This window comes from Nomascus leucogenys, chromosome 2 (assembly GCF_006542625.1).
Source record: "Nomascus leucogenys isolate Asia chromosome 2, Asia_NLE_v1, whole genome shotgun sequence".
NCBI lineage: Eukaryota > Metazoa > Chordata > Mammalia > Primates > Hylobatidae > Nomascus > Nomascus leucogenys.
This window is the reverse complement of record NC_044382.1, coordinates 143,474,044-143,493,851: the sequence shown is the minus strand read 5'-3', so window position 1 is coordinate 143,493,851 and position 19,808 is coordinate 143,474,044. Positions and strand designations below refer to the sequence as shown.

Below are 19,808 nucleotides of genomic sequence, written 5' to 3'. Positions count from 1 at the left end.
AAACTACCCCCTCTTCAATTTGTTTTCAATAGTTTGCAAAGGATTGGTATTAGTTCTTCCTTAAATTTGGTAGAAATCATCAGGGAAGCCATCGGGCCGTGGGCTTTTCTTTGATGGGAGACTTTTTATTACAGATTTAATCTCCTTAACTCATTATTGGTTTGTTCAGATTTTCTGTTTCTTCATGATTCAGTTTTGGTAGACTGTATTTGTCCGGGATTTCTCTATTCTTTCTAAGTTTTCAAATTCATTGGTGTTAACCACCTACATCCAAAATTAGATCCCAAAAATAACCCAACTTAATATTGCACCTCAAGGAATTTGAAAAATAGCAACAAACTAAACCCAAAATTAATTAAAGGAAAGAAAGAATAAAGGTCCAAGCAGTAATAAATATAGACTGAAAAAAGAATGTAAAAGGTTCATGAAACAAAAAGTTGGTTTTTTGAAAAGATAAAATTGACAAACCGGCCGGGCGTGGTGGCTCACGCCTGTAATCCCAGCACTTTGGGAGGCCGAGGCAGGCGGATCATGAGGTCAGGAGATGGAGACCATCATGGCTAACATGGTGAAACCCTGTCTCTACTAAAAAAATACAAAAATTTAGCCGGGCACGGTGGCAGGCGCCTGTAGTCCCAGCTACTCGGGAGGCTGAGCCAGGAAAATGGCGTGAACCTCGGAGGCGGAGCTTGCAGTGAGCCGAGATGGCGCCACTGCACTCCGGCCTGGGCAAAAGAGCGAGATTCTGTCTCAAAAAAAAAAAAAAGAAAAGAAAAAAAATTGACAAACCTTTAGCTTAGACTAAGAAAAAAAAATTAAAATAAAATCAGAAATGAAAAATGCGACATAACCGATACCACAGAAATAAAAAGGACCCCATAAACATGTGAGGATATCAATAAAGCGCAGACTTTGATCCAGCAGGTTTGGGGTGAGGCTCACAATTGTGAATCCCACAAGTACCTGGGTGAGGCTGAAGCTACTGGTCTGCAGACCACACTTTCCCCAGCAGGGTCTTGAGTATCAGGGAACTCTGATATCTAGAGAAGATAGAGTACAGCATTTGCTGAAAGAGAGACAAGGGCGCATCTTGGCTGCAAAATCAGGTACGAAGATACACATACTGTGCCATGAACTTGGAAAGTGAAATTGTGATTGAATGGGCTTCCCAGGGTCTCCCCTTTCTTCTTGATTTGGTAAATATGTCTCTTCATTATAGCACCACTCATCAGATTCTCTAGACCCCCACTTAGAGATCACATCACTCATGCCTTTCTCTGCCATCCTTGCTAACTTTTTATAAAAAAATTGATTTAGCAATTGTGAATCAAGATGGGCCGGAATTGGTGGCTCACACCTGTAATCTGAGCACTTTAGGAGGCTGAGGTAGGAGGATCACTTGAAGCCAGGAGTTTGAGACCAGCCTGGGCAACATAGACCCCATTTCTGAGCATAGTGGTGTGTACCTATAGTCCGAGCTATTAAGGAGGCTGAGGCAGGAGGACTGCTTGAGCCCAGTAGGTCAAGGCTACAGTGAGCCACGATAGTGCTGTTGTACTCCAACCTAAGGGACAGAATGAAACCTAATCTAAAAAACAAAAGAAAAAAAAAAAAGAGAAAAATCAAGTGTGGACAACTGGAGAAGGAGTGGGGGTGTTTTATATTCATCACTCTATCCAGTGGTGAGCATGGCATCTGCCAGGTTATAAATGCAGATGCAGCAGAATGTCCATGGCTCAGCCCTTCAGGCACAAACATCAGGACTGGCAGCCCAGTGGTTGTGAGCCCTGCCTCTGAAAGTAGAGAACTCTGGGTGCCCATGCTAGCTTTCCCACTTACTATCTTAGCTTCAGTTTTCTCCTTTGTAAATGGGGGTGGTGATAATAGCAACTTGTCGGGCCAGGTACAGTGACTTATGCCTGTAGTCCCAGCATTTTGGGAGGCCAAGAGTTCAAAACTAGCCTGGGTCACATAGACCCTGTTTCTATAAAAAGTATAAAAGTGATCTGGCAATGGGAGCGCCTGCCTGTAGTCTCAGCTACTCCGGATGCTGAGCTGGGAGGGTCACTTGAGCCCGGGAGGTCAAGGCTGCAGTGGGCCATGTTTGCGCCACTGCTCTCCAGCTTCGGTTTTAAAGTGAGACCTGTCAGTAATAATAGCAGTTTGTTGTAATGGTGCAGATAAAAATGAGGCAATATGTGTGAAGCTTTTAGTTCCTGTGCCCACATACAGGAATTAGTCAGAAGCAGTTGTTGAAAACCAACCCTTGGCACAGGGATACATGGAATCATGACTCTTCGCTTTGTGTTTGGCTCTTTAGTCAGGTTTAATAAGGACACGAAAAAATGAATTCCTCATCTCGCCGTTACCTCAGCTCCTGGCCCAGGAACACAACTACAGCTCCCCTGCGGGTCACCATCCTCACGTACTATACAAAAGGACAGCAGAAGAGAAGGTCCAGCGGTACCGTGGCTACCCCGGCTCTGGCCGGAATTATCCTGGTTACTCCCCAAGTCACATTCCCCATGCATCTCAGAGTCGAGAGACAGAGTATCACCATCGAAGGTTGCAAAAGCAGCATTTTTGTGGACGACGCAAGAAATGTATGTAAGGAAACTTTTTCTTGTTCTGTTCTCATGTGGGCCTCGACGGGTTTTCCTGAGTGCTGTTGGGTGTACAAGCTTTGCACGTCAAAATGGGGCTACCCTGAGCATCTGTCTTGGCATAGGACCAGTAATTATCTCTCTCAGGCAAATGCTGGATGATGAATTATTCTAGGTTAAACTAGGAAAGATTTAGATATGGTTTCTTTTTTACTCTTTTAGTATCGCCTACTTTCATGCCATAGGTCCCAATCTTACCTAGATTTCTCTGCTTCTGAGAAAAGTATCTAGATTTCCAATGACAAAAGAAATCAGAGGTAAATGTCTAGGTGTGGTTGGATGTCTCTTTTGAGGACACAAAGGAGAGACTTCTAGAAACAAGAACATTAGCATGTGAGGGAGGTAGCTGTGAAACACAGGTATCCTTGAGCATGCTTTGTGACCTAGGTACAACCTTCGGCCATTTCCAGATCAGCGATGTCCAGTAGAAATGTAACACAAGCCTTAAATACAATTTTACGTTTTCTAGTAGCCACAAGTTTTAAAAGTTAAAAAAAGGGTAAATGAATTTTAATAACATTTTATTTAACCCAACATATACAAAATACTATCTCAACATGTAATCACTATAACAAATTATTAGTGAGAGATTTACATTCTTTTTTTCCTATTAAGTTTTGGAAATCCCACATTTATTTTAAACTTACAGCACTTAAACCTGTCAATTCAGATGATAAATTTTTATTGAAAATACTTAATCTGCATTTAACTTGCATAAAATTAAGGTCAAAAAAGTAGGTTTACATATTCAAGTTGTTTGGGACATACTTAAAACATTTAAAACATTTTCTTTTTGCTTGTTTTTTTGTTTTTGTTTTGTTTCATTTTGTTTAGTTTTGAGAGAGTTTCACTCTTTTGCCCAGGCTGGAGTGAAGTGGCGCGATCTCGGCTCACTGCAACCTCCACCCCTCAGGTTCAAGTAATTCTCCTGCCTCAGACTCCCAACTAGCTGGAATTTTAGGCGCACGCCACCACGCCCAGCTAATTTTTGTATTTTTAGTAGAGACAGGTTTCCCCATGTTGGGCAGGCTGGTCTCAAACTCCTGACATCAGGTGATCCACCCGCCTCGGCCTCCGAAATTGTTAGCATTAAAGGCATGAACCATTGCGCCCAGCCAAAAGATTTTCAATACCTGAATCAAGTATTGCTTTTTAAACTCTTAAATTCTTCTGTGGCTCAATAGCTACACGTGGAAAGTGTGTGCCAAGTTGGATAGCACAGCCAGAAGAAGGTTATTCTCATGGAGAAAAGGAACTGGTATCAGTAAGATATTAATCAGGAGGAATAATGAAAGAGTTTACCATTTTAACTGGTTTTTGAGTTTTTGGTATTATTGAAATATCCTCATGAAGGGGCATCCATTTAGCATATATAGAGTAATAATTTAGCCTGTATTAATGGTAGTAATAATGTTTATAGTGGTAAGACATGTTTGATATGAGACATCAAAGCAAATCTTTACAGCAACCTTATATAAACAAGTGTCACCTGTTTTCATAAGGAAACTGAGGCTCAAGGTCACTGTGCTCATAAGTGGCCAACCTGAGTTTTTAAATCTAACTCTAAGTAATTTTATCTTTTAATTTTACTCTGTAGAGAGCTAGTTTCACTATTACAGCTGGACCGGTGTTTTTTAGTACTAAAATATTTCTGTACTAGTTAGTACTTCCCTGAGCTTTGCAGATGCCATTTTTCTTCCCAGGAATGCTCATAGCTGTTGCTATCCATTAACTAACAGCATCATGTCTGGCCCAGCAGGCACTTCTACGTCTCTGCTCAATGGCTATGGCCAGTATCCACTCTGTTAACTTGGTGCCCACACTTTACCAGTTATGAAAAGTGTTTAACACAGTTTTTAATGTCACCCCCTACTATACTGTTTCCCCAATAACTAAGTCAATATCACATCAAAGAGTTCTTATTGAGCACTTCTTATGTGCTGTGTTAAAGTCTGTGTTGATGAAATGAGAGTTTAAGACATGGCCAGTGTTTTAGAGCTGTTTACATTTTATTCAGAAAATAATGTATAAAGTGGTATATTTAATGAATTCATAAATAATAAATTTAGATCCAAAGGATTAACACTATTTCTGCAGTTTTTGAGTAGTAAAATGAGCATTTTTTACTTTCAAAGTTTCTCCCCACAAAATTGATTTTTGTTGATCCATTCTACTAAGTAGAATTATAGCTTGTTTTTTGTTACTTTTTGAGATGAAATCTCACTCTGTCACCCAGAAACTCTATCTCAAAGGCGAATGTGTAGGTGTGGTTGGGTGTTTTGAGGACATAAAAGACAGACTTCCTTATGGAGTGCAGTGGCATGATCTTGGCTCCCTGCGACCTCTGCCTCCTGGGTTCAAGTGATCCTGCTGCCTCAGCCTCCCAAGTAGCTAGGATTGCAAGCATGCACCACCATGCCTGGCTAATTTTTGTAATTTTAGTAGAGATGGGGTTTCATCATCTTGGCCAGGCTGGTCTCAAACTCCTGACCTCAAGTGATCCACCCACCTTTGCATCTCAAATTGCTGGTATTACTGGTGTGAGCCACCACACCTGGCCTAGAGCTTTGCTCTGCTCTTTTCTTTCTTTCTTTTTTTTTTTCCTTTTTAGAGCATTTCTGAGTTACTGAGTTCATCCATTATCCATTTATTTCTATCCACCTACCCATTTATCCATCCACCATCCATCCATCCACTCATCCATCCATCTATCCATCCACATATCCATCCATCCATCCTGTCCAATTTATCCATCTACGCATCTGTGCATCCAAACGTTTACTGAGTAGGTCCTTCTTGACCACATACTAGATGCAAGGCACCTGGGCAGGCACTGGCAGCATCACTTGTTAGTGGATTGGTGGAGTGTTGATTACATAGTTTCTCTTCTTCCCTTTCTCCAGTTTCTCTCTGAACTGTCTTATCCAGATATTCTCTAATATCCCTTCCAAATGCTCTTGTGTTCATCATAGATGCTCCCCAGCCTCCCACAGCGGACACCTATCTAAGGTTTGATGAATATGGGAGCTCTGGGCGACCCAGGAGATCAGCTGGAAAATCACAAAAGGGCCTAAACGTGGAAACCCTTGTGGTGGCAGACAAGAAAATGGTGGAAAAGCATGGCAAGGGAAATGTCACCACGTACATTCTCACAGTAATGAACATGGTAAGGGGGGATGTCACGAAGCTTCTGGCTCTCCGAAGAAGATAAACGTCGTAGAATTCTCTTGCATGGGTTGAATAGCAGATGTATTAGGTTGGTGCAAATGTAATTGCAGTTTCTGCCATTGCTTTTAATAGCTACATACGTGGTTTTATTTTTTTAAGCTGAGTTTTGAGGAAATTGTCTTTATATGTACATATATTTGGTTAAATTGAAGCCTGCATACTTCATTCAATATGCCTGATTGATTCCCCCTAAGGTTTTGAAAATTTTGAGATTTGGTTTGATTTCCATTGTTCCAACAGGTTTCTGGCCTATTTAAAGATGGGACTATTGGAAGTGACATAAACGTGGTTGTGGTGAGCCTAATTCTTCTGGAACAAGAACCTGTAAGTGGCAAACTTCATTTATGTCTTCATTCAGTCTGCCGTTCAGAATACATTTCTTGAACACCTACTGTGTTCACTAATCCATGTACTAGTCGTTAACTGCTCAAATTTGAAACCAGGCTGACTCTCCTCAAAGTACAATTTTAAAAGGTTGTGTAATCACACAATTAAACTAAAGCACTAGAAAAATATTTATATTTAAATGTATTTATATTATATATGCATATATATACATAAAAATGGTACATAAGTATTAAATAATATGCAAATAGATAATATAAATAAAAATATGAAATATAAATATGTTACATAAAATAAATGGTATGTAGGCTTCACAAAGAAGGTGAATTTGGTCATAGATTTAAGAATTAGCTAGATTTTGCACGTTTGATATGCTGAGTAATTGCTGGTGGATGCAGAAGGGTATTTCAAAAACATACTGAAAATAAGACATCAGAAAATTATTGTAGTAAACCTACTGTATCCCCAGTACCATCTTAGGTAATACAGGGAATAAACAAGGGATATTTAGCTGCCCTTGGATTGATCACAGTGAGATGCAAGACACAAACATGGGGCAAATTATGAAAACCAGAACATGTAATAAAGTGTTAAATTACATGGTAGTCGCTGCTTTGTAGTGTTTTGATGTTAAACTCTGTTTCTCTGAGATAGCGATTACCATTCAAATGGCTGTTTTTTAAGTTCCCTGAGGCTTTTCCTCTTCTTCTGTAAGGCCAATAAAAAACATAAAAAGCAGGAAGACACAGACAAGACAAAAATTGATCTAATTGCCCAGGTGTGGAGAGCTACAGAAGTTAACAGCTTGTCAAATGGTTTTTGGAATTTTAGAAAGATAGAAAGGACGTGTGCTGGTTAGCAGACACCTTTGTGTTTAGCCTACTAATAGGTTGCCCAAGGCCATTGAAGCCAGCCACATCCTAATTAAGTGATAATTAAAGATCTTGTCTAAAAACCTTCAACTTGGCCAAGTCAACAGTTTTGACTAAGCAAACACTTGACAAATGATTATTTTAAGGGTAGGTCCTCTGTTACCCTTTGGAATCGTATCATCATTTGCTTATTCATTCAGTGAATTTTCGTTATATTGATTGATTGATTGTAACCTGTGATGTGCCAGATGCTTTGCTGGGAATTTTGACATCTATGGAAATAATGATGAGGCTTTATGGAAAAGGCATTGAACTTCATCACCATTAATTAATTATCATGTTTTAAAAGTTGTAACAGTTTTATAAAGGTAGTACTAGGTGAGATGAACAAAGGTGTTCTAACTGACGCCAGGTTATTTTTTGTAGAACTTTAATCAGTCGTAAGCCACACTACAGAAACTTTGTAGTTGCTTTAAATATTGTGAGCGTTTACTTAAAATAGATATTTTCCTGACTCCTGCCTTAGTTCAAGTGTTTTCCTCTAGTGATCTTTTTCCCTAGAAATATGTTTCTGTGTTTGCCTGTACAAATGGAATGATTCAGCATTCTCATCTCTGTGACAAATTCACACTTTGATTTGTGTGGGTTTCCCATAGGGAGGATTATTGATCAACCATCATGCAGACCAGTCTCTGAATAGTTTTTGTCAATGGCAGTCTGCCCTCATTGGAAAGAATGGCAAGAGACATGATCATGCCATCTTACTCACGGGATTTGATATTTGTTCTTGGAAGAATGAACCATGTGACACTCTAGGTATGGTATGAACAGATCCTTCACACACACCTGTTAGCTGAAAACACAGTATGCAAACTTTCTATGGATGATGGATAGCCCTTACGTTCCTTAATAAAGAGACATAATATTTAAATTGTGGAGTAACCTCACATACCCTCTGGTGACTATTGTTCTTTTTAACTGAACTTAGAATGTGGGGAGCCCACTTACTTTCTTCATTTTGTATTTTTTTTTTTTATTTGAGATGGAGTTTCACTCTTGTTGCCCAGGCTGGAGTGTAATGGCACAATCTCGGTTCAGTGCAACCTCTGCCTCCTGGGATCAAACAATTCTCCTGCCTCAGCCTCCAGAGTAGCTGGGATTACAGCCGCCTGCCACCAAGCCTGGCTAATTTTTGTATTTTTAGTAGAGATGGGTTTCACCATGTTGGCCAGGCTGGTCTAGAACTCCTGACCTCAGGTGATCTGCCCGCCTTGGTCTCCCAAAGTCCTGGGATTACAGGCATGAGCCACCTCACCTGGCTTGTATTTTTCTTTATTGATCCTACTGATGATCATTGAGGTGTGAGATACATTATTTAACTAGAAACTTGTAGGTTATTCCATAAGCATCATGACCACAGAATCAGGTAGTCGAAGAGGATTTTACTGGGCTCCATGGTACCTAACTGTGCCACTAGGTAGCAGTGCCTCTTTTAGAAAGCTACTTGACTTTGAAGTACTCAGTTCTTCCTTGTTTGTACAAGGTAGTGATAGCAAGAATTGCATCTTTTATATCTATACTATATTCTATATTCCATTGCACATAATAGGAATTCAAAATTTTTTTACAGTTGATGGATGGTTGTCTAAATCAGGAGTCAGCAAACTTTCTGTGTGAAGGGCCAGATTGTCAGTATGTTAGGCTAGGCAGGCCACAGGTCTCTGTGGCAACTAGTCATTTCAGCTGTATTGTTGCAAAAGCAGCCACAAGTAATATGTAAATAAATGAATGCAGATGTGTTTTAATAAAACTTTATTTACAAAAACAGAACACAGGAGCCATAGTTTGCTGATAAAACTAGTAGTCCAGATGAATGGTAGAATTTTGTGGAGTTCAGAAAAGCTTATGTGATGTACTCCACTCATATTTTTCCTCAAAGTTCTTTAAAATCCCTTATGATACATTAGAGATAATAGTATGTTGGACTTCTCAAGAAATTTTATGTATTTTTTATTTTTTGAGATGGTGTCTTGTTCTTGTCACTCAGGCTGGAGTGCAGTGGCGCAATCTCAGCTCACTGCAACCTCTGCCTCCCGTGTTCAACTGATTGTCCTGCCTCAGCCTCCAGAGCAGCTGGGATTACAGGCGCCCGCCACCACGCCTGGCTAATTTTTGTATTTTTAGTAGAGACAGGTTTCACCATGTTGGCCAGGTTGGTCTCGAACTCCTGGCCTCAAATGATCCACCCGCCTCAGCCTCCCAGAGTGCTGGGATTACAGGAATGAGCCACCGTGCCAGGGCAGAAATTTTATTTTTTATGTTTCTCAAATTCTTTGCAGTTTCTCTATTATGTCCTATAAATAAGTTTATTTTAACAACTAACCATTAATCACAGTCTTCAAAAACGCAACTGTTTTGGGAATTGTTCCATAGAAAGGGTTTTTATAATGAAAGATGGTATACATCCATTCATATTCTGAATTTGGAATGTGCAAAGTGACATACGATAATCCAATGCATTGTTGATGTTTTCAAGAGAGATTCTGAGAAGCAGACGGTGTTGTCTGTTATCTAGAGACCAAAACGTAAGAAAAGGCTTGGAAAAAACAAAACAGCAGAAATTCCACCAACTGTGGAAAAGATCACTTACTTGAAGCAGTGTGTCCTAATGCAAAGGGCGTGGGCTTTGACTTCCCATATGTCTGTGGTTGATTCCTGAGTCTAGAATTTATGACTCTGAGATCTTGAAGAAGTTAATTCACCTCTCTGAGCTTTGGTTTCCTAAGCTATAAACACATACACATACAGATATACAATAGATATATAGCACAGTGTGTGAATTTGGCAACCATTTAGTGACTATGATGATGGCAGTAATGATAATGATGCCACCCCTTCTTTGTGCCTTTATATTAGATTTCCCAGCTGATTTGTTCTACTGATTATTAGGACCCAAAGCTGGAAAGAAAGATGTTCTCACATACTGCATCGTATTTCAAGATAGACTTAAGGGCTGGCCGGGATGCCTTTATAATGGCTCTCAGAGGGAGGTAACTTTGGGAACAGAAGCACTTACCACTTTATAAAGAACCAGAGAAAAATGAATTTAATCTGCATACATTGCTTAGGCATTTTCATGTTTTCTGCTCTAGTAAAAGACCAGGATGTGTGTCTTTCCTTGGAAAATACACCCTGAGCTGTGACGTTAATGCCACTGTTCAGTGAGCATTTTGCATTGGTTTTGCTATCATTCTATCCGTTGCTCTGACCCAAATGATAAACTGAGACAAGGCATATAAATATTCTGTGACTTACTAAACTAAATGTAAAATGGGAATTACAATACTCATACTGACCTTACAGGGCTCTTACGAGGATCAGTTGATAACAATATGTAACAAAAGCAAGAAAATAGGAGATGCTGCATTTATACATTATCATTACACAGGACAAAGAACTATAGATCGTTAGTTTTTTTTTTCTTTTTTCAAAAACATTGAATGCATTGATCTATTAAACTAAAACTGTGTAGAACATTTTGAGGACATAAATCATCATGTATCTGTCTGTGCAACCTTTGGATTCACATTTGAAACTTCTCTTTCAATAGGGTTTGCCCCCATCAGTGGCATGTGCTCTAAGTACCGAAGTTGTACCATCAATGAGGACACAGGACTTGGCCTTGCCTTCACCATCGCTCATGAGTCGGGGCACAAGTAAGTGGCTCTTTGACCCACTACTTTATATGAAAATTAGTTGGCTGATTCATTGGCGTTTCTCTAACCATTGTTGTTGACTTAGGCAGAACAAAGAGGATCAGTCTTGTGTAAAGCTTAGAATAGTTTCTGACGATACAAATGGCTCAATAAAGGCTAGTTGTTGTTGATTTCATTCTTTTTAAACAGCAGCATTTTATAGCCACACAGTACTCCCTCGTGTGCATAGACTGCAAGTTATTTAACTAAGTCTCTAGGCTGTTAGGCATTTGTTTATTTTTGTTCATGTTTTGCAGCAATGAAGACACTTCTAGCTGATTCTTTATGCACAGGAAGTAATCATGGAGAAAAATAAATTCCCAGAGTATAATGGCATGCTGCTTTTTAAAAAAGCTTTTGCTGCATGTACTGAATATTCTTCTAGTTGGCAACATTGCATGTACTTAATATTCTTTTAATTGGTGTTACTAAATCTTCCTTTTATGACAGAGACAACGCTATAGAGAATTTTCAAATATTTGAGCAATAGCAGCTGCATTGGAGCAAGTATAATACTTTACAAAATAATTATTTCAACGTGCAGTACTCTTCAGATATACCAGTTTAGGAATGTTTGTGTGTGTGTACTTGTGTGTATATTTTATTCAACATACGGGAAATAACTCATATATTTTCAAAGCGTCTAGTTAATTTTTGACTTAAAAGCAAACATCATTCAGTAACCATAGTTGATATTTTTATATGTTGGTGCTGGTTTCTTTTTTCTTTTTTTGAGACAGAGTCTCGGTCTGTTGCCCTGGCTGGAGTGCAGTGGCACGATCTTGGCTCGCTGCAACCTCCGCCTCCCGGATTCAAGTGATTCTCCTGACTCTGCCTCCTGAGTAGCTGGGATTACCAGTGCCCACTACCATGCCTGGCTAATTTTTATAGTTTTAGTAGAGATGAGGGTTCACCATGTTGGCTAGGCTGACTACAGGTGATCTGCCCACCTCGGTCTCCTAAAGTGCTGAGATTACAGGTGTGAGCCACCACGGCTGAACAGTGCCATTATCTTCTATAAGCTACATTTATTATCTTTAGGAAATTTAAATCTTGGTCATTGTTGTTATTGTTGTCCAACAAATTTCCAACATTATTATACATACATACACACACACTTAGACACACATGCACACTTTCTTAGATACGAATAAGCCAATTTTAAAATTGTAAATAGAGAAGCAAAAGTGCTCATTAAGAACAATGCTTCTCATACAAAGCAGGAAATAAAATATGTGTGCATATCAAATGTATGTCTAAGTTTGTTTTACTAGCATCAAGTCCAAATGAACAGGTCTCACTTTTCAAAATACTGGTCATTGAAAAATTTCATTATCTTTGCATATGTGTTAAAATTATCCAACATTTTAGATAAGGAAAAGCAGAACATATTCTTCAGGTAGGATGCGGGAGAGAAGTCAGAGGTTGGGGGAAGGACAGATGTAAAGTAAAATACATACTTAAGTTCTAAATAACACGGCCTTATGAAGTTTTGAAACAGACAATTCCTGAGATATTTATATGGCATTTGGCACATGCTAAAGAAAATATGTTATCATCATCTAAAATGCTATTAAAGTAAATTTAAGAATATTAAGTTCAAAATTAAATTCCAGCTTGGTTTTCTTATGCACATAAAATTCCGTTGAAGTTCTAAGTAAGTTCTTTTCCTCTAGCGTAAGGGCTTCAATCTCTCCTACCCCATCTCTGTTTCTGGGATTCTTGATCTTTCTTCTCATGCTTTATTTATAGGTTTCTTTCTGTTTTTGACTTTCACAAATATATTTAGAAAGGGTGTCTCTCAAACAAATCCCCTTAACGTCTTGGTTAGGTGAGAAGAAGAATTAAATTGGGAAAAGCTGAGGATAAGAAAATGCTTTCACTGAGTATACCTTGGGGTTAGTCGTTACCCATTTTTGAGTGGTCACCTCTGAATACCTAAGGAAGTCACTGATAGGATCATAGCATACAGCTGCCCTGCTCCTATTTTCCTGACTAAGTGGAGGGAATGCTGGAAAAATGGCCATATTATAGACATAGGTCACAAAAAGAGTCATATCTTTTATCACAACATATTTATTTGGTATAGACTACTTTCAGAGGCTAACTCTATAAATGAAATTATATCAGAATAACATATTTATTTACATGGGAATCATATCTGCCTTATAAATATATGGTCTAAGAAACAAGTTTTATTCTTTTAAATAATGAGATTAAGAACAATATAAATTAATGATGAAATTCATATTTATATCCCTCCATTCTGTTCTCTGCATCCCTAAAAAAAAAAAAATCAGAAAAGGCTTTTCTTGGCACTGAATTTTTTAGAGAAGATCAAAGACTCTTGCTTCCCCATCTTCTACCACTTTAATATCGCCTGAAGTTAGCTTTGTCTTTATGGTACATATCCTATGTGGATATGCACATTAATGTCACATTTATTCTTCCTGTCAGGAAATTTGAGAATTCTTTAGGTATAATGTGCATGATTTCTAGGGAGTAGACACCTAAAGTTTTTCTTCTATAATTACTAGACCCTTCTGTGATGAGATGAAATAAATTAAAGTTTTCTCATATAATACATCTGAAAGATAACAGTAATGGTCAAGATTTAATAGCCTTCAATAAAGGGGTTCAAGCATCTAAAAATATGTTTATTAAAAGACTTTAATTACAACTAGAGTTTGCGATTTCAGCTAATAAATTGATCATAGTTGGAGAGGAGTTTTTATACCATGCTAGCCTTATGTATGAACAGTTCATAAACAACTTATAATCAGCATCTCTCTGCACCTACTTCCTACTCACTCCCAGCTTCTTTACCATAGTTCCATGGTTGGTGACCAGAAAAGAATTTTACTGTTTGAAGTAAAATCATTTGGCTGTTCCATCACTTTGGCTTAGCTTATACCTAAATTTTAACTTGACCAAAATTTTCCAGCCCATAAAATATGTAGCAGCTAGACCATTCTTTGATTCTGTGGTCAAGAAATAATATAACAAAGCCCTCAGCAGTTTTTAAATTTTCTGCGTGAATTTTGTAACAGTCTATGGTAATTTGTCTTTCTCTTTTCCAGTTTTAATAACTCTTTCTCTCACCTGGTTTTGTTGATGATCAACACATCTTTTTTCTTCCTCAGATTATCCTTCAGAAAAATGGGTTCACAAAGCAGGATTTTGTTTTCTTCATTCTGTTTCAGCTTTGGCATGATTCACGATGGAGAAGGGAATCCCTGCAGAAAGGCTGAAGGCAATATCATGTCTCCCACACTGACCGGAAACAATGGAGTGTTCTCATGGTCCTCCTGCAGCCGCCAGTATCTCAAGAAATTCCTCAGGTATGACAGGTTAAATCCTGGGATGCTCCTAGGTTTGGAGTGATGACAGAATTGTGCTCCACAGATGTGAAAACAAATACTCAGTGGAAATACCTTTTGATCTGTCAATAAACAGGAAGAGAAATGATGATGATAATGATGATGATGACATTATTGTTGAAAAAAATAGATTGAAGCCTAATATTGTGCGAAATGTTCTCCACATATTTCCTCTTTCAGTCCTCACAGCATTACTATTATCCTCAATCTAGAGTTGAGAAATCAAGTCTTAGAGAGGTTAATTGTGTTGCTTAAGGTACTATCGCTGGTAAGTTGTAGACAGAAGACACACACTTAGATCTGTTCTGACTCAAGGATCTGTGCTCAACCATCTCTCCCCTGTGACTTGCAGAGGCTGCTAGGTATATTGTCTTTTTACTGTGACTAATTATTTCAGTCTTATCAATCAGTGTGTCACAGAGTATTTTGAAAATGCTCAAATGGTATGAGTGTGTGTGTTTGTGTTTTAATGAATAGAGCATTTTCTTGTTTGACTATTGTGTTTGAAATGGCCAGGAGCTAGCTTTATGTCCAAATGATAGACAAAGAAGATGGTAGCTATATAAAATGCTTTTAATAGCACAAAACCCTTAAGTTGCATTAGTAAAAGTAGGAGTTAGGAAAGTTGTGCTATTTAATTCATATTAAACAATTAACCCAAAGTTGAAATACACACACACACACACACACACCCCTACCTTTTTAATCTTTGTTGACCCACAAGGACACTTAGATGCTAATCCCATATCTCTTTGACCAGATGTTAGTGAAATTGCTTTGGGAATTGACATTTTTGATACTTTATTTTTAACCTGTACCACTGTATATTATTTGCAAATGTTTAAAGAATTAGTAAGATATATACACAAAGCATATTAAACGTGAAGATATCTAACCACATATGCCCAAAGGGTGGTAAAAAATCAACAGACTTTTTGTTAGTAAGCTTTGCCATGAAGATTTTCCTATTAGTTTTAAAATCATGGTTTGGTGACTAAAATTATTTTTTCCAACTCATGTAAGAATGCAGTTAATAAGTATTAAAATCAAGATCAACTTAACATAGGTTGAATTTCCATTCGTAGGTAGTCAAATGCTTTTGTAGTTAAATGTTATAATAATAACAGCAGCAGCTAACTTTGCTTACTATGCTTTATGAAGCATGTTATATTTTCTCATTTGAACTGTGTAACAACCTTTATGAGAGTCACTGTCACTCATGAGCTATATAAGAGCTACATAACTTGGTCTTGGTTGCATGGTTGATTAGGACCCCCATCTGTCTCACTACAAAATTACGCTTAACCACCATGCTAATTAACCTCTCAGTAGTATCATATTTTAATTATTTAAGTAAGTGCAGGTAAGGTGCTAAGAATATCCATGCCATCAGGACTGATTTTTGCTCTCAACAGGTCCCAGTCAAACATATCTAAAGGGAATTTTTCTGCCTCATCCCCCAGTTCATTATTCCTCTTGATTCTTTAGGAATGTTATTTATTTTTGTCTGTAAGGCTTATTGTGAGTTAAAGTACATCTTTGACCTCTGCTCCATTATCTGTTTAAAAAAAGAAAATACTTGATTTAAAACTCCATGAAGACAGGTACTGTGTCTGTCTGGTTTATTTTGTACCTTTAGTGCTTTGTCTAAGGTTTGCCACAGAGTAGGGACTCAGTACAAATTGTCAAATATTCTTGAATAAGATTGTTGATGGCAGTTTTCAAATGTATTAACCTTTCCTGTCTCCTGCCAAATCCCAAGGCAAAACCCTTGGATGGCTAGAATTTTCAGCATCCTGTAAAACCCTTCCTGGCTGTGTACATTCCATCCTCTTAGACAGGACTCACTCTTTGGCATAAACATAGATTTGAACTTTAAACATATACCTTTTTCTTGAACCATGTTATATTTTTCTTTGTATGAATGCATTCAGAAGTGTGTTGTCGTAAATGGAAAGATCACAGATCAACAGAGTAATTAATAAGCATGTATTGTCATTACAGCACACCTCAGGCGGGGTGTCTAGTGGATGAGCCCAAGCAAGCAGGACAGTATAAATATCCGGACAAACTACCAGGACAGATTTATGATGCTGACACACAGTGTAAATGGCAATTTGGAGCAAAAGCCAAGTTATGCAGCCTTGGTTTTGTGAAGGTATGTTTGCTTGTGATTTCAAACTTACATTAAGACTCTGCAATGTGTCTGTGTCCCTAACCGAAGTGTAAACATCTGGTTTGCCAAGGTCAAGGGTTAGGGTCTGGGTTATCTCTACCATGTCAGTTGTTTGGCATGATAATTAAGTGGCAGTTTTACTGTCAATGAATTATCCAGGCCTATCCACATAGACCATTCCCGGTTTAAATACTGCTTGGTAGAAAATTCTTTCTCTTTAAATGAAGACTTTATCCCTACTAGTAAACCTGGGAACAATAGTTTGTACCTACTGGTAATCACTGCTTTTGTTCTCTATATGATCCTATTCCCTGTTAATTTAATACATTTCAAATCATCACCGTCCCAAAATACATTATATGCCTTTTATAATACAGGAAAACTATTAGCAGCTAGCTTTTTAAATATTGTCTATAAATTCAAGGTATATCTTGAGTAATATTAATAAGATTTTTGTGTCAAGTCTTTTCTTCAAAGAATTATAAAAAAGATAATTGGGAAAGTACAAAAGTCCAGGTTATAGAAATGAGAGACATCTTGTTCCACTCGGTCAAGAATGACATTCTACTGACAGTATTACAATCTCAAATTTACTAAAAAGTAAATTTTTTTTTTTGGGGGGGGGGATGGAGTCTCACTGTGTCTCCCAGGCTGGAGGGCAGTGGTGCCATCTTGGGTCAGTGCAAGCTCCGCCTCCCGGGTTCACACCATTCTCCTGCCTCAGCCTCCCGAGTAGCTGGGACTTTAGGCGCCTGCCACCACGCCCGGCTAATTTTTTCTATTATTTTTAGTAGAGAAGGGGTTTCACCGTGGTCTTGATCTCCTGACCTCGTGATCTCCTGCCTCGGTCTCCCTAAGTGCTGGGATTACAGGCATGAGCCACCACGCCCGGCCCATACTAAAAAGTAGAAACATTTTTAAGTTGGTTTATTCCCAATATCCAAAGAGAAATATGGAAGCTCTAAGTAACTGAAAATGGCATGGAAATTATGGAGGTTTATAGCTCCTCTTTCCCCCTCTACCCCTGTTCCTCTTCTTCCTCCTCTTTCTCTCTCTATTCCTCCTTCTCTGCCACCACCACCACCATCACCATCACCATCACTACCACCATTTACTATCATCTCCAGTAGTTGCTGAGTGAGCCTGTGCCCCACATAAGGCATTCTACCTAAAGATTTATTTTACTTTACCTCAATCTTCACAAAAACCCCAAGTAAGAATTATTACCACTTTTGACCTGGAGCTCAGAAAATATTTTCAACTTGCCCAAAGCCACAAACTGTTAAATGGTGGAATTTAACAAAACAAGTTACACACATTGACGTGAAATTTCCACTTCTTCACCGGTGGCTGGTACCAGTCACTATTGCTAGTGTTTCCTAAACTTCAGTCATTAATGTTCAGTCATTAATAACTACCTTCTTTAGTTGTGTTATCTCTATATTATTATTCACTTATTGCTTTTCTAGAAACCAATTCACATTCAAAATATAACTCCAGTTCTAAGAAATAACATCCATTAAATCATACGTTTGATATGGGATTACATATTTTTTTCTAATACAGTTTAACTATTAAAACATTTTCCAGATGTCATTCACATTTTTTTGGTGTATCCTTCATGACACATGGACCTTACTTTCACAAATGCTGGTGAATCATATGTAAAAACTAACAAATTGGCTCGGTGTAGTAGCTTATACCTGTAATCCCAAGATTTGGGGAGGCCAAGGTGGGAGGATCACTTGACGCCAGCAGTTTGAGAACAACCTGGGCAACAAAGTGAGAGATCCCCTCTTTACAAAAAGTAAAAAAGTTAGTTGGGCTAGTGGCATGTACCTGTAGTTCCAACTACTAGGGAGGCTGAGGCAGGGGGATCACTTGAGCCCAGGAATTTGAGGCTGAAGTGAAGCGTGATAGCACTACTGTACTCCAGTCCGGGCAACAGACTGAGACCCTATCTCTAAGAAGAAAAAAGTTAACAGACTGTTCTATTTGCTTGTTAAGTTGATGGTTTTGGCAGAAGTAAGTAGCCATTCACTTTGTTGAAAAAGTTTGTATCCTAATTTGCCTCTTGTTCACTTTATTCTAAAGGATTCATTACTTATTTATTAATCACAAATTTATTGCATACTATGCAGGAAAAGCACAGTTGGTAATAAGTATGATTTTCTTTCGAAATACAAAGGAGATTCCTAAAATTACTATCATTTCTTCAGAACCATGTATTTGTGGGGTACCTGGTCTGTGTCAGGCAGTGTGCAGGGCTTAAACAACCTTTTTAAATTATAGATTGCTTTCTGGGACCTCACTATATTGTTAAAAGACAGCTTCTCATTCTGATGGTCTTTCATGGGAAGCAGAGCAGAGAGAAATGAAAATTCCAAAGGAAAAGATTGAGTCAAACAAGGACAGGGAAGGTGAGAAAGGCTTGCTTAAGAGAGAAATGATTTAAGATGGTGATGAGGTTAATGGAGAAGGTAGGGTGGTTTGATAGATTCCGAAGCTTGTTTTCCCCACACCTTAGCTTTCGGTATTGTTTTTAAACCTACTTATAACTTGAAGCCATGGCCACACCTCTGAGGATCATAAATATTGTCAGGCTCTAACCAGGAGGGATTTCCAAAACAACAAAATCTCTTGTTTATCCTGTCTAGTAGAAACAGTTTAGACCCACTCTGGCAACGCAGGAAAGAGGTGAAGTTTGTCTTCGGGGCTTTTATTGTCCCATTATTACTTTCTAATCTTTTCTCCTCGCTTTACTTTTTTTTTTCCACCATGCCTCCTAGAAAGGCAGTGTTGCATAGTGATTAGAAGGACAAAAACAACAAAAAGGAAGTAGTTCTCAAAGTGTCCTCTCAGACCAGCAGGTGCAGTGTATTGGCAAGACCTGAAACTTGTGAGAAATGTCTCATCCCAGGCCTAAGGAATGAGAAATTTTGGGGCTAGGACCCAGAAACCCATATTGTAACAAAAGTTCTAGATGACCCTGATGCTCATTCAAGATTGAGGATCGCTGAGTTAGACAGTCTTCAATTTTGAACGTTCACACATACACATTTGCACACACAAATCTCTGGATTTGAGAGTCACAAAGACCTAGCTTTAAAATTTTGTTCTGCGATTTCCTACAAGCTTGGGGAAATGACTCAACCTCCCTTAGCCTTAGAGTTCACCTTTGAAAGGTGAAGATTATAGTAGTTCCTCCATGGCTCATTTGTGAGGATTCATCTATTGGTACAGTTGCATCACTTGATAAACAGTACGGTTTCTTCTAACTCTCTTCCTTCTGTCTTCAGCATCATCGCCACCATCACATTTGACTCTTCTTCCCCAGTGGCTGCCCTGGTAAAGGCTCTGGGGCTGGCTCTTTTGAGTCACTCATCCCC

The 19,808-nt window shown here is 38.5% G+C and overlaps 1 protein-coding gene across 1 annotated transcript in view; it reads left to right on the top strand.

The window, feature by feature from the left end:
* Positions 1-19,808, top strand: part of ADAMTS18 (ADAM metallopeptidase with thrombospondin type 1 motif 18) — a 155,323-nt gene that overhangs the window by 67,991 nt on the left and 67,524 nt on the right. Inside the window, exons 3-9 of the mRNA XM_030819159.1 lie at positions 2,321-2,607; positions 5,636-5,829; positions 6,132-6,215; positions 7,765-7,924; positions 10,719-10,824; positions 14,067-14,204; positions 16,248-16,401. Of these exons, the coding sequence (XP_030675019.1) occupies positions 2,346-2,607; positions 5,636-5,829; positions 6,132-6,215; positions 7,765-7,924; positions 10,719-10,824; positions 14,067-14,204; positions 16,248-16,401 (1,098 nt within the window). The 5' untranslated portion in view covers positions 2,321-2,345. The remainder of the gene's footprint in view (positions 1-2,320; positions 2,608-5,635; positions 5,830-6,131; positions 6,216-7,764; positions 7,925-10,718; positions 10,825-14,066; positions 14,205-16,247; positions 16,402-19,808) is intronic.